Genomic DNA, 23932 nt, shown 5'->3' on the forward strand with positions numbered 1-23932 from the left:
GCTTGTAGGAGTGAAATAAATAGCAAGTCTAACTGAAAATATCATCTTGATGAAGTATAAACAAATATCTGAACTTAACACAGTGTGCACTTGGGCTTCTAGTCCCATATCAGAATGTAGAACACATACTTCTTTCAAATATGTGAAGAGTCTCTTGCCTAGAACCTAAGGTTCTAAAAAAATGAAAGGGTGTTGGTAGTGCAGACAAAAAGGTTGATTTGACACGTGAAGTTAAAGATGAATTCTCTGTAAAGCTGCTAAGCTTGGAAATAAAATTTCTTGAGACAGGAACAAGAAGAATTGAGTTGAGAAGTAGTTATCAAAAAGACGTGATTGACTTGGAAATATAATAGCTCATTGATGTTATCCTTATTTTATGCAGCCATTGCCAAAATCTAAAAAAACTTCTAGCAAAGGCAACAAGAAGGAACGGAACAGTTCTGGAATGTCCAGGAAAGCTAAGCGAACCAAATGTCCTGAAATTCTGTCAGATGAATCTAGCAGTGATGAAGAGGAAAAGAAAAACAAAGAAGAGTCTTCAGATGATGAAGATAAAGAAAGTGAAGAGGAGGTAAAATGTTGGGGTTTTTTCCTCATTTCTTTCCATGGAGAGAGTTAAATACTCCTGCTATATAATAGATTAAGACAGAAAGCATAGATTTGAAGGAACTATATGTGTACCATGTTGGTTGTTTTTAATTCCAAAGACACAGAAAGGATTAAGTGTAAACCCTTTCTTTCCCTTAAGGAGCTTTTAGTTTTATTGCCATGCCAGAGTGTAAGAGTTGGAAAAGAATGAAGTTGCTGTGCACTGTGTTTGAGCTGGACCTTGAAGACTAGAGTAGGTAAATGAAGGGGGAGGAGTACATATCCTGACAGGAACACAAAGGAGACTTTTAAAGAAATTTTTCATAGTATATTAATACTTTATGATTGACTTGTACCATTTTATTCTGCTTTATGCAAAAAGCAAGGGGTTTAAGGACCACCGTTTTATCTCAGTTTGGGATTATTTAATGAGACTAGTGGCATTTGAAGTTTATTTGATTGGTGGGCAAATTTTGTGTCACTTAGGAATGCCTGTCAGTTTCTTTTACTTGGCAGTATTTATAAAATGTTGAGAATGTTTAGTTTCCGAAGAAAAACTTTGGGAAGCAGAGAGCTGCTGAACCATGTAAGGGGTTAACTTTACCTCTCCTTAATATCTTCAATCAAGTAGATGAGGGAGAGGGTACAAGGAGGTGATTTCCTGTTATTGTTAACAGTGTTTTGCTGGCTCTGTTTTGACTTGTTTTGGTGCTCTCTTTAATGATCAGAACTTGCTGTGTAAATTGGGTAATCCCCCTTGTCTTATGTAGGGGCTTGATTAATGTGGCTTGACATTTTGGACCAAGATGATTCTTTGGTGTTGGAGGGGGCTGTCTTGTGCATTGCAGAGTATTTGTCCACTAGATGCCGGTAGCACATTCCTGCCCCCAGCCTCCAGCTGTGAAAACCAAAACTGTCTCTAGACATTGCCAAATGTCCCCTGAGGGCAAAATCACCTTCAGTTGATAACTGCTGGATTAGAGAGAATAAAGATGTGGTGAACTGTGATTTTATAGGTGTGCATTTTGTGTATACTTGTCTTTAGGTATTTAAAATCCATGCTTGTTTTAAGGTCAGATTTTATAAAGACTTCTATAAAGCTAAGTATAGAATGCTTCATAATTTTAAAAAGGATACTACAGATCCAGCAGGTGTTTCATAACTAGTATCTTAATATATTTTTGGTATGAAGGAAGATGAGTAATCTGAGCACTAGCGTTTTTATGGAATAGATTTTAAGGACATGTAGGAGGAAAACGTGTTATTTATATGTGAATATAAATAGTGGCAATTTTGCAGTAATAGATTTCCTCATTCAGCAAATTTTGGGTTATCTACTATTGTGTATTCACTACGCACGCTTCCCAAGACCTTTTTAAAGGCAGACTTAAAGCATGAAAAGTTGTCGTAGAATATAAACATCTAATTTTTTTTGTAGAAGCAAGATGATTAGCATGGCCTTTGGAAACTGGGTTCAAATCCCAGCTGTACTCTGATTGTCACTGTTTGACTTTGGGCAAGTTACTTGTAAATTCTGTACCTCAGTTTCCCACCTTTAAAATGGGGATAATGATAGTACCAGCCTCCAAGGGTTGTATTAAGTGCCTTTATTTAAAGCACTTAAGAGTAGTACTTGGCACAAGTACTATATAAGTATTAGCTGCTGCTATTATTATTAGTATTAAGATGACATTTTACCATATGCAAGATTTATAAATCCAGTCTTCTTGTCATTACTAAGGTGCAGGTTAAAAAGTGAGGATATTTTACACTCGTTTTCTCATTTGCTTTCCAGATTATTGTCCCTTTGTTCTGAATAGAGTTAGTTGACATCTGTGAATGTAGATGACTCCTGATTTATAACCATATTGGTTCCTGGATAATGATCACAAATGGAACTGTTCCACTACAGATCAAAGCCTTTCTTTCTTCATTGCCTTAAATGAGGATCATTTGCTAGAAACCCAGGTCAAATGATGAAAATCCATGGAGAAAAAAAAACACAAAAATGCCGTTCAGACATTAAGTATGTAAAGCCACACAATCTAAAAGCTATATCATAATGCTCTGTTTTCTGCTTTGGTTTTTCTACTTGGACTGGTATTGACAGACTTCATAAAATATAATGTCAGTAAAATCTAGACTGAGAAATCTTTTCTTTTCCTGATAAATCACCCTCTAGCAAACATAGGTATTCTTCATTGCTTTAAAGACTCCTTGAAATTTAGGGCCATCCTCCTCAAAAACTTTATTTCTGATTCCATTGCTGTGAAAGGCTCTGATTGCCTTTGAAAGGTGAGTGTTGGCAGGAAGGATAGTATTTCTATAGTAACTTTGTTTTCCCTTATTCTGTTGTTTTGAGGAGTCTGTTAAATGGCATCCTTGTTAGGGACTTCATAAACTGAGGTATTTTTGGTCAATACTATGAAAAGACCTCTTTTCTAAGAGGCTATACAGAGGAATTGCAGGTTGATTGGAAAAGTTGAGGATTGCTTATAGATGTAATTTTTTTTTTTTTTTTTTTGTGGTACGCGGGCCTCTCACTGTCGTGGCCTCTCCCGTTGTGGAGCACAGGCTCCGGACGCGCAGGCACAGCAGCCATGGCTCACGGGCCCAGCCGCTCCGCGGCATGTGGGATCTTCCCGGACCGGGGCACGAACCCGCGTCCCCTGCATCGGCAGGCGGACTCTCAACCACTGCGCCACCAGGGAAGCCCTATAGATGTAATGTTTTTTGCAGATTTTTTTTCATGGAAAATTACTGGGTTAATATTATTTATTTTTATTTCCTGAAATGAATTTTTCCTTCATAGATAAGAGTTCTCCCTGTTAAGATCAGCTGCTTGTTATTTTAGATTCTTGGAGTAAATAACTGAACTTGTTTCTTGTTTCCTCTGTAAATTGAGAGCTTTGGACCAAATAATCTGTATCATATTGCTGAAGTCAGAAGTTTTAAGCAGAAATCCAGTTCAAGTTATAGTTGTTCATTAGCCAGTTATATGAGGCTGAATATTATTCACCTGCTACTTTCCATATTTAGCTGTGTGAAAGAGTAGGATACTTAATTTATAAGTAAATATTATTTTAAAATGTATGTTTGTAATCACTGAAAACTGCAGTTGAAACAGAATTGACAGGGTTTTTGTTTTTCTTTTTAAGTCTTTTATATGAAATATGTCACATTTAGCATGTTAGCCAGCAATTGCTAAGACATTTTGTTTGAGGTTCTCTGTACCTATACCTCTGTTTCTATGATATGCAGCGAGCGGTTCCCAGTGATTTTTAATTCTCTTTTTCTTTAGAATTAATTCACATAAGGAGGTGCTCTTTCTGAGTGTGACCTGGGTAATAATTCCTTTATAAAAGAGCTGGTCTAAACTTCTTTATCACCTTGGCTCTTGGACATTTGCTTATTACTTAGGGCAGTAGAAGGAGAGCAATTTGGAACCAGGAAGAAACTGATAGATGAGATTTCTTTAGAATGAGAGAATAGAGGTTTAATTATTTTCTGTAAACTTATTATGAAAATCAACTGATTTACACATTGGAGTAGATCTTTAGGGGAGGATTCCTGAAATGAACCAGTGAGATGAAACCATACTCAGGCATGCCATTCACAACAGGTATTACCTTAGGTACAGAGAAATTATTGAGAGTACAGAAAAAAGAACGGAGAAGCAGTGCTCTCCACATTAGAGAAAACAATTCTAATTATATTTTAGACCCTTAAAAGCTAGCTTAATGCTTCTTCAGTTTTTGTTTTCTAGTGTTTTTATAAATACTCTTTATCTCTAGGAAAGTATAAAACAAACTATAGATATTTACTTTGTGAGTATTGAATTTATCTGAATGTTCCCAGATACATCAGGAATATCTTCAGCTCTGAATACTTAAAAGCCCTACTGATAATGTCCAAAACAGGAGTTCCCTTTTTCTTTCAGGACAAGAAGTCCGCAGAGAGGCAATTCTGGGCTAGTAGAGTGGCTCAAGAAAGGTACTAAGAATTTGGGGACTGTCTCTTCCTGAGCCACCATCTTTACATGTGGCATTAAACCTCATGATCTCAGGATGATTGTTTTACCTTTAGGCATTGTATCCCTGTTCCAGATAAAAAAAGAGTAAAGGGATTTCTTCTAGTGATGTTTTGGCTTTTTCCCCCACTGGCAGGGATACCTTTTACCAGAGATCTCCAGGTACATCTCATTGGCCAGAACTTTTTACCCAGCCACCTCTAGTTGTAGGGGAGGCTAGTAAGACCCAAGTGTTAGCTTTCCTGCATCTATAAGAGGAAGGCAGATAAAAAGTGTGATGTTGAGTGAGCCGTCCTACAATGTTTACCAAGTGAGAGAAATTTTCAGTTATAGTTTCGATAAACATTTGGGCCATTTGAGAAATTATTTGGTAGTGGTGGGAGGGTGAACGTGAAAGCTTTGTTAGTCCTTAAATATGTTCTAAAAAATAAGAATTCCCCCATCTCAATCTGATCAGAGGAATTACAGAATTATATAAACTATTGAAACCTTTTGTTGGAAGGCAAAATTGAATAATTACCATAATAAAATCTGTTTAGGGTTAAACTTGCTTTCATAATCTTTTGTGGAATATAGCAAGGTTTGCACATTCTTTACTCTTGGCACTCTTGAGTTTTCTCAGCCAAGTTGTTAAAAGAATAGTGTATTTTAAGCTAATACTTATTTTGTTCATCTGTTCACCCAGTACAACCTTTCTGCTGTGAGGACAGGATTCTGGCTCTGTGACAGGCGTCTTTTTTGGAGACCCTCCTTCAATAGCCCTGCTGCCTATAAAAGATAGGTAAGCCTTCTCCCAAGAATTTTTTTTTTGCCTTCCTTCAAAAAGTGCTCGTGTCATTCCTCTGATTCTATACCTTCACGGTTATCAGACACATGGAAAATCTCCTTCAAATTTTTAAAAATTTATATTACTACAGTACATTGTAAAAAGTTTAGATGACAGTACATTGTACTACCTGAAATTAATGGCAGCTCTCAGCTTTATCTGTTTCCCTTTAGCATGTAAAAAATACCTACAGTACTGGATGGTCCTGATTGAACCACTCACAGCATATTCAAAAATGGCAAGCCAGAATCTTAGAAATAAATCCTATGAGAATTTGGAAACTAGCTTTTTCTTTTTCACCTAATTTTTTCCCATACATTTTGCTAAAAGACTCACAGTCTTGCCTCCTATTTGATTAAATAACAAAGGTGTTAAGTATCATAAGTACTTCCAAGGTTTTTGCTTTATAATGCCACGTATTGTGTTTAATTACTGAAATATTCAGAATATTTTTAAAAAGACTTAAAATAGGGGGCCAGTACTTGGTTTTTAATGTAATCACTTTTCGATTGCTCAGTTCAATAAATTGAGAGTGTGCTAAGTGCTGTTGGGGTTACGGAAAAGATTTTCCTACCCAAATACCATTTGATTGACGCTTAATATAGGATTTCAAAAGAAAGAGAACCTCTCTGTTGATGAGTGAAAGCTCTGGGGAGAGATGGAAGAAATACCAATTGAAATTGACCTTGGGGATAGAAAGGAAAGTTGGACACGTGAACAAAGATGGGGAGTAGGAAAGTACTGTGACAGACACGCTTGTTTGTGGTTAGGTAGTTTGTCCAGAAGTAAAGCAGTTAGAGATGAAGCTAGAGCAACGTACCTTGAAGCCAGACTATAGAGAACCCACGTGGTTGGGCATGGCTGTGTAATACAACCTTTGGGGGTAGATTGATCATTCTCCTTCCTTCAGAATGGTTGTCTTATTCTACCTGAGCATTTTGCTAAGTGGGGAAAAGAGACATGGCCTCTGTCTTCCAGGAACTGACAGTCTATCTGGGGAGAAGTACCACTCATTCCATAAGCATTTATTGGTATGTAACAAGGAGGATGCTATTGAGATCTGCTGTGTGCCATGTACTTTCACATCTTGCTTCTTATTTAGTCTTGACTCCATGAGAGAAGGTGATATATCCTCATTTTTGTACTTTGAGGATATAATAACCAACTTTCCAGAGCTTTAGGTCATACTTTTTGTCTTCAGCTCTATGTCCAAATCTGATTTTAAGCAGTAGCTTTAGGAAAGTTAATATGGGCATATATCCACTTCTGCTGGAAAAAATTTAAAACTAAAAGCTATTGACATAAAGGATCCTGTTGATCTCTTTATCTGGCTCTGCCTTTCCCCTATATGTCTCCAGTAGTTCATGATCTAGACTAGGAGTTGGCAGACTATGGCCTGTATGCCAGATCCGTTTTTTTGGTACAGCCGAGAAGCTAAGAATGGTTTTTCCATTTTTTAAATATTTGTAAAAAAAAAGGTGAATGTACAACAATGACCATATGAACCAGCGAAAGCTAAAATATTTACTGTCTGGCACTTCATAGAAAAGGCTTGGTGACAGATCTAGACCATATATTTCTCTCTCATTTTACTGTGGTGCTTTTAAAAAGTACATGGGTCCCCAGGCCGCACACTTGATTTTTTCTCTCTCTCTTAAATGTACAACCTATTTAGGTAAGTTGTGCCAGAAGACTGATACTAAAAATCAAGAAGTTTGGCTAACTGCTATTGATAGAAAAAAGGTTTGTCTTAGCAAGCAGAGTGATTCTAATGAAATAGAAGCTCAGGGTTGGAATAGATCGTTCAAGTTATCTAGTCTTCAAGGACCTTTTCCCATCCCAGTTTTCCGAATAGTTACATAGCAACTGCTGTGTGCCAGTTCTAAGCTCTGCAGTGGAGATCAAGAGACAAATAAGAGTCTCTGTGTTAAGCCGTTCAATCTAGTTGGTAGGAGGGGAGCGGTCAAAGATTAGGAGGGAGAAAGTACAGTAAGGTATAACTTAAGAGCTAAGAAAGTGGTTTGCTCAAGATGGAGTATTTAACTCTTTCTAGAGGCAGGTAGGGAGCAAAGATCCAGACAGGGAAACGTCATAGGAAGTAGCAATTTGATCTGAGCCTTAAAGGATAAACAGGAGAGGTTGGCATAACAAAAGAAAGATTTGGAGAAAACTATGCAAAATTGGATTACACCAAAGGCCCATCTTGGCTTCAAAAAAAAAAAATTTTTTTTTAAAGAAATGATCTTGAGCCCATACAAAGTTAGGAGGTGAGGGCCAGAGACAGCCCTGATACTGAGTTTGGTTGTCCTTTGTTGCCCTTCTATATTTTCTGCCAACATTTTTTATTCATTGTTGTTATCAGTAACATTTGTATGTAACAGAAAAAGTTAAATTTAACAGTATGATAAATAGATTATGATATCGTTGACTTACTGCATTGGTTTAGTTCAGTAGTTTCACCTCTGGCTTAAAGAAATACATAGGCACATTAGTCATCTCTATAAGCAGCTAATGCGGCAGGAGGCACACTGAATTTAATCAAGGTCTTGCTTCTTACTAGCTGTAAGACATTGGCTCACTTAACTACACAGATAAATTTTCCTTATTTATAATGACATCAACTGTCTTTGGATTTTTTGTGTGTGTGCTTTGTTTTTTAGGTCATAGATCGTGTATGTGAAAATAGTGCTATACAAATGCCTTTTTTCTTTTTCCTTTTAATTACATTTTTAACCATGTCCTGGGTTCAGCGTACAGGTAAACCAGATCCTGCAAACGATATACAGAGGTGAACATGACAAGAAATATTTACATGGCTACTTTATGGCGAACACTCTTGTGGTTGTTAGGGACAGATAGAGCTAAATTAGATAGGTGTCTCTTCTTGTGGAGATTGTCAGATAACGCCCTTAAGAAACTTGTAGTGTAGTGGGAGAAGAGACATGCAACCACCTACAGTTTAAAAAACATAAATACGTTAAATATTTCTTTGGTGCCTTTTATGTATTCACTCATTTGATCCTCACAAAATTTTACAAACATGGCCATAGTTTGTCAAATCTGCAATGCCTGTAAGGCATCATTTTAATGTAGATTGCAAAATGTACCCCAGTATCTGAGATAAGGTGTGGGAGGGGGGAATGTTAAATTTAGCAAAGTCTGGTATTATTACCTCCATTTTTACAGATGCGGAATCAGATACAGAAGGGTAAGTGACTTGCCTGAGAATGCAAAATTAGTCACTGGTGGAGTCAGGATTTGAACCAAGGAAGTTTGGCTCTAAAAACTTGTGTTCTAATTCACTGCTTCACAGTGCCTTCCAGAAAGAAGGGGCAAATGAATTGTAGGTCAAGTACTGTGGATTAATCAAGTTGGTGGTATTATAAAAGATTTGGAGGAGGTGATTGCTAAGTTGGGTTGAGACTCATGAGTGAGGTTTTCCTAAGTACAGGAGGGGGAATGAAAGTAATGAAGACTTGAAAGGTCATGTAAAATTTAAGTAGGCATGTTTTTTTTTTTTTTTTAACGGTACGCGGGCCTCTCACTGCTGTGGTCTCTCCCGCTGCGGAGCACAGGCTCCGGACGCGCAGGCCCAGCGGCCACGGCTCGCGGGCCCAGCCGCTCCGCGGCACGCGGGATCCCCCCGGACCAGGGCACGAACCCACGTCCCCTGCATCGGCAGGCGGACCCCCAACAACTGCGCCACCAGGGAAGCCCAGTAGGCATGTTTTTTAACTTTACTTCTCAGTTCTCCCAGGGCCCCTTTTCATTACCTCGGAAATACCAGATTGCCATGTTTGCCTTAACTGCCAAAAATTGTATGTTGGGTTCCAATATCAAGGTCTGTCTGTTGAGATGCCCTGTTTCCCAAAGTTACCTTTTTTTCCTATACATAATATCTCATCTTCAGGGCAGCTCAAATGATTCTTAGCAGCTGCAGGGCTAAAGCACATGATGTGAGTTATTTATGATTGCCTCCCTGCTCAAGATGAAACCCATAAGTATGAGTTTCTACAGTTTATTTTACTACCCAGTTTTCACTGTTTCCCCATGCCAACACTTACCAGTATGAAAAAGATACTTTACTGAATTCCTACCTTAAGTTTGTCACAGAGTAATTTGTAACTGGTAACTAAAGATAAGCGAATTCCAGTGTAAATAACATAATTTGTTATTACAGAGATTCGGTTATTTGTGGGTCCAGTTCTACCAGAATGTAATGAAATAAGCATGATGTATCATGGTTAGTTAACACAGGTGTCACTGAGGCAGTCTTACTGCTATTCTATGTATCTATTCTATGTGTTTGCCTTTTAAAGAAAACTTCAGGTTATTGGAGGAAATTACATTTGTATGATGAAAGAATTCCTTTACAAAAGGAAGCACTCATAATAGTAGTAATAGCTAATATTTATTGTTTCCTCTGTGCCCAGCACCATTAAAAGTACTTTTGTGTATTAATGTACTTACTCCCCCTAAGACTGAGTACTATGATTTCCCTCATTTTATAAACAAGGGAACTAGGGTCCAGAGATGTACTAGGTCTAGAATTTGAAACTAGGCAGCTTGCCTCCAGAGCCTACACTCTTATCTATTAGTTTGTATCTTCTATAGTACTTCTGACAGTATGTTTGCAACCTTTTTGTTAATAGATGATAATAGGCTAGTTGTCCTTTTAAAAAACTGTAGAACACTCTCCCTTTTAGAAGATTTAAATATAGAAAGAAGCTTAGCTTTAATTTTTTTTGTTTGTCCAATTGTAACATTTTTTAAAAATTTTATTTATTTATTTATTTATTTGGCTGTGTTGGGTCTTTGTTTCTGTGCGAGGGCTTTCTCTAGTTGCGGCGAGCGGGGACCACTCTTCATCGCTCTGCACGGGCCTCTCACTGTCGCGGCCTCTCTTGTTGTGGAGCACAGGCTCCAGATATGCAGGCTCAGCGGCCATGGCTCACGGGCCCAGTTGCTCCGCGGCATGTGGGACCTTCCCAGACCAGGGCTCGAACCCGTGTCCCCTGCATTGGCAGGCAGACTCTCAACCACTGCGCCACCAGGGAAGCCCCAATAGTAACATTTTATGGAGATGGCTTGATTATGCTTTATTTATCACTGCACAGTTTTATGCTTTATCCAATTATTACTACTCCCAAATGCAGGTTTAAAAATGGCACCATAGTGTGTGTTCTTTCTAAAATTTTACCTTATACCCTGGCCTTTAAAGGCTCTGAAAGTATTTTAATCATCTGATTCTAACTCTCTGATTTGAATGGGGATCAAGTGGTAATGCTTATAACATTGTTGCTCTCCCTTCCTCACCCCCCACCATGCTTTCTGTAATAACTTAAGTTTATTATAAAATATTTGAATGACCCGCAGGTCCAGATTTTATTAACCTTTGACTGATGAGTGATATATAATAGTCATTATTCTGTGTATTAAGTGCATCAACAGAACTTATGAAGTTTTAGTATTTCCTTTCAGAGCCTCGTGTGGTTCTTAGGAATTAAGTGGATGCTTAGTAAACTTAAAACTTAGTTCAGGTTAGTCATAGAAAATTGATGAACCATTGATGCCTTTCCGGCAACCCCCGTGTCTGGACCACCTGAGAATTAGGAAAAAAGTATAAATGGCCTCTAAATAGCAAAAATCCATAGGTGAAGCTTATAGACTTTATTTTTAGAAGCATGTTGGCCCTTTGACGCTGCTTAAATCCATTTTTTTAGTCGCAGTTAAACTAGATAGGTTAGCTAGTTTCCGGCCAACAGTGTATTATTGAGGTAGTGTAGGGTGATACTATACTTAAGTAAATATGTACAGTGGATGGCAGTGTAGCAAAAGGAAAGACAAGCACTAAAATCCAATGAACTTCACTTAGAAATAGCTTGAGCCCACCTAAGTTTAGAACAGGTTGGTCTATGTACTTTAATTTTTCTTTACGTTCAACATAATGTCTCTGTCCTTAAAAAAAAAAAGGTTGAATTTTGATGATAATCTGAAATTCAGAGTATAAAACATTTGGAGAAACATTCTGTCAAAAGTGATTTGCGGTGTTTTTGGTGTGTAAAGATGAGATTTTAAGTTATCTTGAGGTACTTGCCTTATATACAGGTACTTTTACCTTCAGGAATATTAATGAATTAACGTTTCCTAATTTCATAGACTCTGCTTAAGACAAAGTTACAGTGAACGATAATTTTGTCATTTTAATCTAACCGTATGTGTATACTTTGCTTTTATTTTATTATCTGTGAGTTAGTGTTTAAGAAAACAAGTTCTGGAGTCAGATCTATTTGAATCTCACTTCTTTATTTTATTATGTGACTGGACAAAACCTCTCTGAGCCTTCGTTTCCTCATACATTTATAAATAGTTTTTGAGCAGCTCCTTTGCACCATGCACTGTTATAGGAGTTAGGGATATGTCAGTGAAAACAAAAAGGTCAAAAAAATCCATGTCCTCATGGAACTTACCTTTTAGTTGGGAGAGACTGACAATAAATAACAGAATATTAATAGTACCTATATTTTAGAGTTTTTTTCAAGATTAAGGTCTGATGGGGTAGACCTTAGTTAAGGGAGGGGTAGACAGTTTTCTATCTATAGTGTGTAATAAATGTGAGCACCTAGTAATTTTAATGTTTGATTCTTGACCTCACCTGACTAGTCTCGTGTTGGGATAAAATTAAGTTCATTGAGTGTATTAGTCATCTCAAAAATTAATAATTAGTAATAATTTTTCATTGGTGATATTGAACACATTAATTTTCTCTAATATTGTTGAGGGGTGTGGAGGAGTAGAGGGATCGCAGGTAATCTCTCATCAGTGTATGTACTTTGTTTTTCTTTCCAACAGCCACCAAAAAAGACATCCAAAAGAGAAAAACCCAAACAGAAAGCCACTTCTAAAAGTAAAAAGTCTGTAAAAAGTGCTAATGTTAAGAAGGCAGATAGCAGTACCACCAAGAAGAATCAAAATAGTTCCAAAAAAGGTATGTTAGAAATGACACATTTTCAGCAGCCTAAAGATATACATTATATGCTATAATACAGATTTTTTTGTTTTGTTTTCTTATAATACAGTTTTTAAGCATGTGTGGAAAATAGGTAAACTCTGAGGAACATTTGAGGGGGGAAAATAGTATACCAGTGTTTTAGTTTTTAATTTTTTAATCTAATACCTTTTCAAGGATCTGATGAATACTTAGAGAATTCTTCCTAATGTGTCTTGAATATTAATTTACTTTGCTTTATAAGAAAAATTTATTTTCATGTCATAAAATGTCTTACTTTTAGAAAGTGAATCTGAGGATAGTTCAGATGATGAACCTTTAATTAAAAAATTGAAGAAGCCTCCTACAGATGAAGAGTTAAAGGAAACAGTAAAGAAATTATTGGCCAGTGCTAACTTGGAGGAAGTCACAATGAAACAGATTTGCAAAGAGGTAATTGGACAAATGCTGAGATCATTTTGCTTCTGTTTGAAAAATTCTTTCACCCATCCCTCACTTGGAAGCTAGATTCTTATGTGCATTCATTCATTGAACAAATATTTATTGAACTACCACATGCCAGGTATTCTTACAGGTGCTGGGATACCACTTTCAGTAAAATAGTCAAAACCTGCCCTATTGGAGTCATTTCGTAAATAACATTTGAATGTATACAGTGAGTAAAGTTAAGGTAATACATTTCAAACTCCGTAGATGTTCTTTTCCTGATCTAGCAACTATTTTTATTGATGCACCCCTAGATTATGTTAGTTTAAATAAGCAGGATCTTGTGGACCACCATATTTTCAATATTACTATGATAAATGAGATGTTACAGATTAGGTTCTTAGCTCAAACTTCTCTTAAGTTCTTCTGATGCTTCTCAGGAAATGAAATGATCTAGTCTTGAATATGATTCTGTAGCGATTCCATACTGTAGACCAAAATTGGAAGGTTTTAAAATCTAGTTTCTTACGGTAAAATGAAATTAAAATTTGAAATGTACCAAAGGTGGAATATTCTTTACCTTTTTAAGACATACTGTTTTTCTTATTCAGCATTCGCTGAGCCTCTGCTACATATCAGGCACTGGGATAGATGTTAGAGGGGGAGCAGGAGAAGCCATTATTTGGCTTCGGGGTCTTGTGTAATCTAGTGGGTAGAAAGAGGCAGCTGTTTTAGTCACTTAGTACAGTGTGTGAGAGCTGTGTTAGAAGAGTACAGAGGGTGCCACACCACCACAGAACAGAGGGTACCTGCTTGGGAATGGGGGTTGGGGGAGTCTGAAAAGGCATCTTGGAAGAGGTCTTAGAGCTTCAGCTTTCATACAATTGAGGAACATCAACACATTCACATAAAACATGACACGTAATGACTGCGAGGAATAATCATTAGTTTAATTTGCAAGGAATAGTCATTAGTTTAATTTGGCTGAAGACTAGAGTTGGAAGGAATTCTTCACAGAAGTTCACAGAAGGAGAGAATACTAAAGAATTCTGCAGATTTTATATGTGTTGTTACAGAGTTTGATTTTTCTCCTTGAAGCTAATGAGGAATTGGGAGGCAGGGTAGGTTATTGAAAGGTATTTGGCAGGAGCAGTCTAGGATGACTCTTAAAAAAAAAAAAAAAGATTTTTATTTTTTAAGGGTCATCCTAGACACATCAAGAAGAACGGACTGGTGAAGAATGAGACAAGAGTCAAGAGAAACCTTTACATCATAATCAGAGTTACAGGGCTGCCGTAATCCAAGTCTGAAATCGAGAGCCTGATCACAGGTTGCTCCGTGTGGGTGTAAGGGCTTGGGTGCATTAATCATAATAGGGAGTAGAACAAAAGGCTACCTCTTGAGGAAAAGATGAGTTTTGTTCTAGACATTTGAAGATGGAGTATTTGAAACATCCAAGTGGGAGAAATGGTGAACATTGTAATTCTCCAAGGTAGGAGAGAAATCTAGACTAGGATATTGCTGGGAGTTAAAACCAGAAGATAAGGTGGCCTAGAGAAGAAGGTAAAGGATGAGAAAGGCAAAGGACAGACCTGGAGACCATTATCATCAGAGTTGGGAAGTAATTCCTACAAAATGTAAGAAATTGTAGAGTCAGTAGTAGAAGGAAGGCCAGAGAGAATAGTGCTGTAAAAGCCAAGCGAGGAGAGTTTCAAGAAGGGGCAGGGAGGAGGGGTAGTTCCCTGCCTAAGAAAAGGTAATTAACTTACATGGGACATTGGACAATGGCTGTGGAAAGTCAGGTCACAGAAAACATTAACCTGTAAACGTGAAAACATTAACCTTCCCTACTAATGAGGAAGATAGAAATCAAAAGGAAATACTTTTGCTTATTAGCTTTAACAAAATCTTTATAAAGATTAACAGTTTTCAAGGTTGGCAATGGAATAGGGAAACGTACTCTCATCCTTTAAGTTGTAATAACTTTGGCGAATAATTAGGTAGTATATTAAAATTTAAATGGCAAATACCCTCTAACCCAGCAATTCCGTTTCTAGGTCTGTATCCTAAAGACATAGTCACACCTGCACAAAATGATTTCAGTAATGTTAAGCGTGTCTGTAATACTGAAAAGTCAGAAACAACCTAAATGGCCATCAGTAGGAAAATGTTTAAACTGTACATCCATATTTTTGGAATATGAACTGTGTAGCAGTTCAAAAGAACATGGAAAACCTTCCAGGTATTGTCAGATTTTTAAAACAGAGGTATTTCCCTATTTGTGTAAATACAGAAAAACTATATTGCCATTGATATATTTATATGTTTGTATATAAACTCATTTTTAAAGGTCTGGAAGAATACACAGCAAATTGATAACTGGTTTCCTTTAGGGGAGAGGAACAAGGGCAGACTGGAAGGAAGATTGAAGGGAGACTAGTTCTGTTCATTTGAATGAGTTTTGTGAATACATTTGTGTAATTTTAAGGGGATTGTTAATAACATGGAGAGGTCAGGTGAGAAGAACGTAAGGGTTTTTTTTGGACTCAGCAATTAAGAGACAGTTGTTCACATAATAGCAGTTTTGAAGGGTGGTAAATGCCAGGGTTGTCCCTGGGACTGGGAATTAATAGTGAGGAAAGTGAAAGCTTCTGATTTAGTAGTTAAATTGGGGGAAGATACAAGTTGATAAAATACTTTTTAAGGTCAGAGGGGAGTGGAAGCATGCGTTAGGCTAAGGGACAATTCTGGGAAAGAAGATGAAGGTACAGGAGCAATGAGTGTTGGGTCCCTGCAGAGGTAGAGGAAACAGGACTGTTGATGAATCCAGACACAAATGAACTGGAGGAGAACAGGCACGTCAGGAAGTTGAAGGAATTCATAGTAATGGCTTCTTGGCTGAGAGCAGGAGTGTGGGACACTTGAATAAGGGGATGAAATTGCCACTGATGAGAATGTAAAGGGGGACCTGATTAGAAATCCTTGGGATTTCTAGGGAGGCTTTGACGTTGAGTACCAAGTGGGACCATTTTTTTTTTAACTTTATTCAAGTATAGTTGATAAAATGGAACCATTCTTTTCAAATTTGTTACATTTTCGCATTTGTTACATTTTCAGAATTTAACCATATAAAAGTTGGTAGTTAGACCAATTAAGGGTTGGAGTTTTACAGAGAAAGAACAAAGGGCAAACAATTAGAGTAATGTAAATGATTGACTATATTTGCAGAGGTTGGCAAACTATAGCCTGTGGGCCTTTGTAACACAGACATACACCCATCCCTTTAAGTGTTGTCTATGGTAGCTTTTATGCTACAATGACATAATTGAGTAGTTGTGACGGAAACTGTCACTGGATAGCTGAAATCATTTACTGTCTAGCCCTCTACAGAAAACACTTGCTGACCTTGAATTAGACAATAGGAGTGAAGCCAGCTTGGTGTATATAGCAGTTCAGGACCAGAAGTCATTGTGAAGCCAAGCAGCAGGTATCAAGTTGGAAAATTTAGAGAGTAAAAATTTAGGAGTGGAGGACTCAGTGATGCAACTGGATCTCAGTGATGCAGCTTTGGGGAGGGGATTGAGCAATGCTCTGGGGGCTGAAATTCATTAGAGTTGAAGTTCAGCAATCATAAGTAGTGTTAAGATGATGTAACAGAAAAAATAAGAGGATACCTAAAATATCTGATAGATAACCTACCAATATAAAGAATTTAATCCATTTAACCTAAGGTCTATCTAGAAGTTTTCCTCATCCATGTTTATTGTTAGTTCAACTGAAACTCCCACTTTTATAAAACACTGAGAATGTTTTCATGCTAGTTTACTGCTCTATATACAGTATTATTGAAACTACTCATTTGTTGTAGAATGCTACATGGTGAACCACTCGTGGTTAGAACGTACTATTCAAACGTACATGCAGCTCTTGTCCATGGCACACATTTCTTCATTATCCAAAGATAGAGAATATTATTGGATTTTTAAATCTACTTTTAACATTGTTTTTCCTTTTCACTATAGGTATATGAAAATTATCCTGCTTATGACTTAACTGAAAGAAAAGAGTTCATAAAAACAACTGTTAAAGAGGTAACTATATCCAACTTTTCGAACTTGGATCATTTTGGACTTATAAGACAAAAGAAATTACATGTATCAAATACTGCGTATTTTTCAAAATATTTATGTCACTAAATATCACGTGATGCTCAGATTTCCTCAAAATGGGAAAGATAGTTATTTTCATTCCCATTTTAGAGCTTAAAAATAAAGTTTGAACATTAGTGACAAAACCTGGCCTCAGATGAAGATGTGGGTTCATTGTACATGGGTAGCTGGGCATCTCAGAGTTCATACAACCACTTGAGCACATGTTCCTTTCTGTCCACCAGTTAAAGGCAGGAGAAGATCAACAGTAGCTGTAGTCTTATATTGATCCCAGCTGATTTCCCAAGGTCACAGTAGTAAAATAGAAGTTAAAAAATAAAATGAGCGCTTTCCTGGTGGCTCAGTGGTTGAGAGTTCACCTGCCGATGCAGGGGATACGGGTTCGTGCCCCAGCCCCGGTCCGGGAGGATCCCATGTGCCGCGGAGCGGCTGGACCCATGAGCCATGGCTGCTGGGCCTGCACGTCCGGGGCCTGTGCTCCGCAGCGGGAGAGGCCACAGCGGTGAGAGGCCCGCGTACCACAAAAAAAAAATAAAATGAGGTTTTATGTGTTCCAACTGTTGTATGTTGGGTATGAGGAAATAACGTTTCTCTTTCATTACAGCTAATTTCTTAAGAGGACAGAAACAGATGACCTGTACCCATGGATTTAAAGATCTGATTTATACCATTATACCAGCAAAGAGAATGTATTTCCTTTTCTAAATCTTTGCAAGCATTGTGTTGGTAGAACTTCCTTCTGACCTTTTTATCTTGAGTGTTAGGTGAATTTGCGTTTGCCATTTTAAATTGCATTTCTATGCAGTTTTTAGTTTAAATTTTTGCATGGCAGTAATTGTCCCTTGCTTTTATAGTTGTATTTTGTACATTTTGGATTTCTTTATATAAGAGTATAGATTCTTGAACTGTTGTAGTTTTTAGTGTGCGCGCAATATTAGCTTAAGACATACTTTTAATCGTAGAACAGAAACGATCATAACTGGCATTTATACATGCAGAGACTATTGCAGTATTTAGCATATGAAATATTTTGAATACACATCTGTCAGTGTGAAAGCTCAGTGTGTGTTCATCATATTAAAAATATACAAGCTTCAGCCGTCCAGATGACTGAATCAGAACTTTTCTCCTGCATGTGTATATATGTCAAATTGTCAGCATGACAAGAGTGACAGATGTTATTTTTGTATTTTTAAAAACGAATTTGTTGTATATAAAGTTTTTTTATTTCTTTTGTGCAGATCAATTTTTAAACTCATATAAGTACGTATCTTTACAGTTATTATAAACTATGAAACGTCAGTGTTCAGCCAGATGGTATGACGGAGCAGTGAAAGTCAGAATTCAGTGAAGAAAATACTGAAGGAACATATAGTTCTCTGCTTTGCCTTGGAAGTGTCATCAATTTATAGTTTTAGTGTTAACCCTGCAACAGTGTCTGTAGATACATTTTATAGTGAGGATAGACCAAAATCAACACATCAAAACTTCAAAAATTTGGGAGAGTTGGATTAAGCAGAAGCACATTTTGCTTATAATAAATGAACTGATTTTTATTAACTGCTTTTGCCCATATAAAATGCTGATATTTACAGGAAACCTGGCCACGTTTATAATTATGGTGAAAGTACCAGTTGTAATTCCAGATTAAGATAATGTGTAGACAGTAGTGGGTATCTGACAAAGTATTTCTCAAGTGATAACAGACTTATTTTTAACATTAAAGAAACTTAATGTATTTGTGGAATCAGGGGTGTTAGGCTTTAAATTTTGGCGAATTAGGATTCTAGGTGATCAACGTATGGACCACTCCTGAATGAGACTAATTTTGTCTTTTAACTTAACTGTCTTAATCGGTTTATTAAATTATCTCTTAATTTTAAAATAAAACATGCTGCTTATACAAGAATTAGGCCTTTGATAAACCATTGAGTGTTTAAAATATCTTTGCATCATAGAACAGAAATATATAAAATTGATATGTTGACTGTTAACAGGTGTTTTCACAGGTTTGACTTGTTTCTTGATAAAGTTATTAAGACATTAGAGAAAGGTGTACTTAATACAAATTAATGGAATAAACAACTAAATGAGACTTAATAATTGGCATTTGGTTTTAAATATTTAATTTGTTCCTATAAACCTTGTCAATAAAAATAATAAATCACCACCTCTGTCTCTTTGCATTTGATGTTTTAACATATATTTCAGAATAGAGATTTTTAAATGGATTTAGCCCCATAGCCTATATAATTTGGAGTGCTCGTCAGTGGTAACTGACTGATTTTACTTTGAATTAAATACATTACAAAGAAATCCCTAGGGAAAACTTGAAGTGCTCTCATGAAACTAAGTTGATCAAAGTTAACAATTATGCGTGACCATTTACTTGAAAGGGATATGCAGTAATGCCTATGACCTAAAAAGTCTAAAGAGGGTTTAGAGGTTGAGGGGATTGATTTGGTGTATGTGAAAGTTTGTGGTGAAGACGTATCTGCTTAAGAGTGTGCATTCACCACTACAGTGCACAGTGTATTTGAAAAACAAGTTTTATTAAGCAGTTTTACACAATCAGCGGTTCACAGTCTGCAGTTCAAACATTGTGTATATTCACTGCTACTCAATTACAAAATCTTCAGACAGCAGTGAAAAACATACTCAAATAACTCAAGAAAAAAAAGGTACCGTGGTTCTTTAAAGAACAAAATGTTAGTTGATGTCACTTGAGACAGGAAATGAGGGGTTTTTAAAAAAAATTTACCATACTTTATTTAGGTAGGTTTTCCCCTTGTTTGCTTATAGCACTGTACAAGTTTAAGTGCCCAGAAACTAAAGTAGTAATGTACTGTGAACCATTTCACCTTAAAATATTTTGCATTTATCACTCGACACATGCTATTCTTTTAACATTTTAATACATAAAACACTTGAAAACAGAATACTTCCCAATCAGTACCAATGAGTCTCATCAGATAACCTAAATATCAACATTTTCCTGTGTTAACCTTGAAACCAATATACTGCTATTTGCTTTCTTTCAGTTGTAGAATACTTTGCTGGGGAGGGAGGTGTGTCTCAGCTCTGTCTAAAGTTCACCGTATGTTCTTTCTATAAAATACGATTTCTACTTATAAGCTGACTTTAAATTTTAGAAATACCTAATATTTTGAAAAGTGGTTTTAAAGTCATTTTGAGTCCTTTTTTAAGCTGACCAATATATTGAAAGAATTATTCAAAGACTTTTTAAAACAAAAGCACATAAATTACCCATATTTCTAACCTGTAAACTGAAGTTTCCTGGCAAGATGGGCATCCTGAAGACCCTGAAATCAATGTTTATTTTTTCTTGTCATGAGTGAAAGAAGGAAAAAGTAAATATTTACCATGTACTCAGGCTTTTAAGATATGGCTTATAAAATGTGTAATATTTACCAGGATATTACACATTTTTCTGCAGTTTTCCAGTGGACCTGCCTATGGAATACTGAAAACGTAATTCTATAAAAAATATTCCTAGAGATGTAATCAGTTATTTTAAAAAGAGGCAGTGGGGAGAGGCTTAATTATTCTGACAAGATCCTTCTGCAAGTGGTTGCCAAAATTGAAGCTATTTAAAGTGTGCCATCCACCCAAACATGACTAAGAAAAATAGCCATATTCTATGTCTAAAGTATGAAGACCACACTAGCTCTTCCCAGTTCTCAGTGATACAATAACATGTACTGTTGAAGGAACTGAAAATTTTGCTGTTTTGCCAATGAGTGCACAAATCTAAAATTTTTTTTATAAAAGATACCTGAATTTAAATTTCTTTTGAACACCCAATGGGAAGAAATATGTACAATATAAAATAGAAGTTTCATTTACCTTTGACTGAAGAGTTTGTGCTGTATTCAAAACGGAAAGATTTCTATCTAAATTTTAAGTAAAAGCTCAATATTGGAGCTACATAAAACTCTTAAGGCTCATTGGCAAAGATACTGATAAATTGTCATAGAGGAAAAGTACATGGCTTTTTTTTTTTTTTAATCCTGCTTGATTGACTTGGTTTCTCAATGTGTGAAAATTGGTCAGCCAAAAAAATGTCAGATTTAAAGGGAATCTCCAACCATGGAAGGATCATATCCAAGGTCTTAATTTAAGGTTATATTCTGCCTTATTCTGAGATCCGGAAGATTTAGTGCTAGTCAGACCTATGGAAAATGCCATTAAATATAAGTGCTTACAGAAGGATTCTTGGGGCTAGTGCTTTCAGAGTGGTAAAATGGGTTTACATTACCATGCCACCTTAGAACATTTCAGTTTTGCTACCCAGAGAGGATTTTTTGTTTGACTTTATCAAAGTGAGGTTTAACATGTTTTTCAGACTCTCCCATTTGGGAGAAGAAAGCTGGGTCCAGATAAATTCTGTTTAAAATGCCGCAATCTTACTTGCTTCTCGAACACCACTCAAATATGCCCCTGTAACAGTTTGTGGAAAATGCCTGTTTGTTGCCTGTAAAAAAAAAAATTGTATAATTTGAGATCATGTATAAAGAATTTAGATGAAAATCAAAAGGTAAATACAAACTTACACTTTCTCTGATCCTCCTAAAATAAAGACTGTTGTCGCTTCTGTGTGCTCACATGAACACTCTACTCACCCATCCATAGCACCATGTTTCACCAAATTTATTCTATGATATAGTCAGTGCTCCCGTGAAATACTGTGTGACATTCATTAAGATATTGTCTATGTGTGCCAGGTGCTGCAGTTAAGGATAATAAGACACAGTCCCCTCCCATCAGACAATCTTAGTTGTTAAAATCAGTGATAAGTAAAACAAGCACAAAAAGTAAATCACAGTTCATCCACGGCTGGAGTTTTGCTAGATGGGTATAACAGAAAGAGTTGGGTTACTCCAAGGTTAGATCAGTTCAACAGGAAGGGAAAAGACAAAAGGTGAGGACTGTCAACAGGAGAACCTCACTTTCAAGGAGGTTACAGTGGGAACAGAATAAGCAAACCAGGAGGACAGGAAACTTGAATTCATGACCGTTAGATATTAAAGACAAGGTCTGGGATGTGGTTATGGGGAAGAGTAGCTGAAATGGGAGTCGAGTAGGTCACAGAAAAGGGAGGATAAGAAACAGATGAAGTTCCACGTGAACTAATTTAGGTTCCATGTCACCTAAACTGATGAATGGAAAACATCCAGGTGCCAAAGACTTTAATAAATGGGGGAATGACCAGGAGGTCAGTAGGAATACAGCTACGGGGGGAGGGGGGGAAGTCACAGTGACAGAAACTTCAAAGAAATGGCTTTTATAAGAAGATGAGGTAACAACTGTATCAAAGCAGCAAAGGAAAGTCAAAAACTTCCAAACCCTGTTCATGACCCTTCGGCACATTAGTCTAATAGGGCCATCTCTTGGAAGCAGTTCACAGCTGTTGCCTGGAATGTAACCATTATGCTCTGTTCCTACAAAGTTGGCTTTTCACAGGCCAAGGAGGAATCAAAGACAGCTGTTTTTAAAATTGCATTCTTCTGTAAAAATTCAAAAACCCTGAAGCGAAAAAATTAAAAACACTATTTTAGATGAACCAGGAAGACCTGTATAATCCCAAACTATAATATACAAAGTATGAAGGCAGATCAAAGAGTGCTGAGAATTCATTTATTCTGCTAAACTGGGTGGATGTGTGTGTGGGGGGGTGGGAGATAGCAAAGGGAAACCAATTCACCCTGAAAAATCCTTCATAAATCTCAGCCATTGGTGCCATCATGGAGGCAGAGGCTTGGCAAGGGTGAAAAACTGAGGACTGGTTTAAAAGACTATGAAGAGCGGGACTTCCCTGGTGGTTAAGAATCCTGCCAATGCAGGCAACACAGGTGCCATCCCTGGTCCGGGAAGATCCCACGTGCTGCTGAGCAACTAAGAAACACAACTACTGAGCCTACAACTACTGAGCCACAACTACTGAGCCTGTGCTCTCAAGCTTGTACTCCACAACAAGAGAAGCCACGGCAATGAGAAGCCCACGCACTGCAATGAAGAGTAGCCCCCCACTAGATGCAACTAGAGAAAGCCCATGCGCAACAATGAAGATGCAACATGGCCAAAACGAATAAAAAATAAAAAGAATTTGAAGAGCAATTTGGTCCCTCATCAGGTTCCCCACTCCCCCTACTGCAACCCCCAGGAGTTCTGAGGTACAGGGCAGGGGTGAGGTGCCAAACAAAATGCAATTAAATATAACTAAGAGTGAGGCTTCGAGTTCCCAGAATGCCAGGAGGTGAGCCTCTATCATGCAAACGAGAAACTAAGAGAAAAGAGCTATAGATAGATCCTGATGTTTGGGCCCCCAACCTCCAGCTGACAAGCTTGCTGGAACCTTCAGTTGGCTTTTTAAAAAGTGCCTCACTCAAATCTGAACAGTCAAGGACTGGACATTCGGACATATGGGAGGCAAAAGCTAAAGTAAACAAAATAGGAACTCAGGAGCCATGTAAGGAACAAGTTACGAAGCAAGAAGAAAATGCTACCAAAAAGGAATAATCTTAGAACAAGAAAGTACTCGTAAAGGAGCCAAAGTTTAAAAAATCGACTCAAGGGTTAGAATATAAAAAACAGCAAAGAGTAACAGCAAAGAAGATTAGAATCAATTCAACAGTTCCAATATATGAAATAGAAGATCTAGAAATAAGAGAAAAATTGTAGGAATGAAATGAGCAGAGTAAAAAAAATCTAGAGGATGAAGGACATGAGCTCCAAGATTATAAGGAATGCAAAAAAATGGCACAGAAAGGATTAGGAATTAGAACCGCAAAACATTTCTCAACAGAAGTAAATCAAGAAAGAAGAAAGGCTGACCTCACACCCATTAGGACAGCCATCATAAA

General features: G+C 37.1%; 2 protein-coding genes across 11 annotated transcripts in view; one reads left to right on the top strand and one right to left on the bottom strand.

Annotated features, from left to right (window-relative positions):
- DEK (DEK proto-oncogene) overlaps positions 1 to 19218 on the top strand; it is a 30104-nt gene extending 10886 nt beyond the window's left edge. For both annotated transcript variants that reach the window (XM_060163592.1, XM_060163593.1), the window contains 5 exons: positions 383 to 571; positions 12297 to 12432; positions 12737 to 12885; positions 16902 to 16970; positions 17653 to 19218. In XM_060163592.1, coding sequence (XP_060019575.1) covers positions 383 to 571; positions 12297 to 12432; positions 12737 to 12885; positions 16902 to 16970; positions 17653 to 17664 — 555 coding nt within the window. In that variant the 3' untranslated portion in view covers positions 17665 to 19218. The remainder of the gene's footprint in view (positions 1 to 382; positions 572 to 12296; positions 12433 to 12736; positions 12886 to 16901; positions 16971 to 17652) is intronic.
- A 361-nt stretch (positions 19219 to 19579) lies between these two features.
- Positions 19580 to 23932, bottom strand: part of KDM1B (lysine demethylase 1B) — a 55856-nt gene continuing 51503 nt past the window's right edge. For all 9 annotated transcript variants that reach the window (XM_060163601.1, XM_060163602.1, XM_060163603.1 and 6 more), the window contains one exon: positions 19580 to 21543. In XM_060163601.1, the coding sequence (XP_060019584.1) occupies positions 21460 to 21543 (84 nt within the window). In that variant the 3' untranslated portion in view covers positions 19580 to 21459. The remainder of the gene's footprint in view (positions 21544 to 23932) is intronic.

Source organism: Lagenorhynchus albirostris, chromosome 10, assembly GCF_949774975.1.
Source record: "Lagenorhynchus albirostris chromosome 10, mLagAlb1.1, whole genome shotgun sequence".
NCBI classification, from domain to species: domain Eukaryota; kingdom Metazoa; phylum Chordata; class Mammalia; order Artiodactyla; family Delphinidae; genus Lagenorhynchus; species Lagenorhynchus albirostris.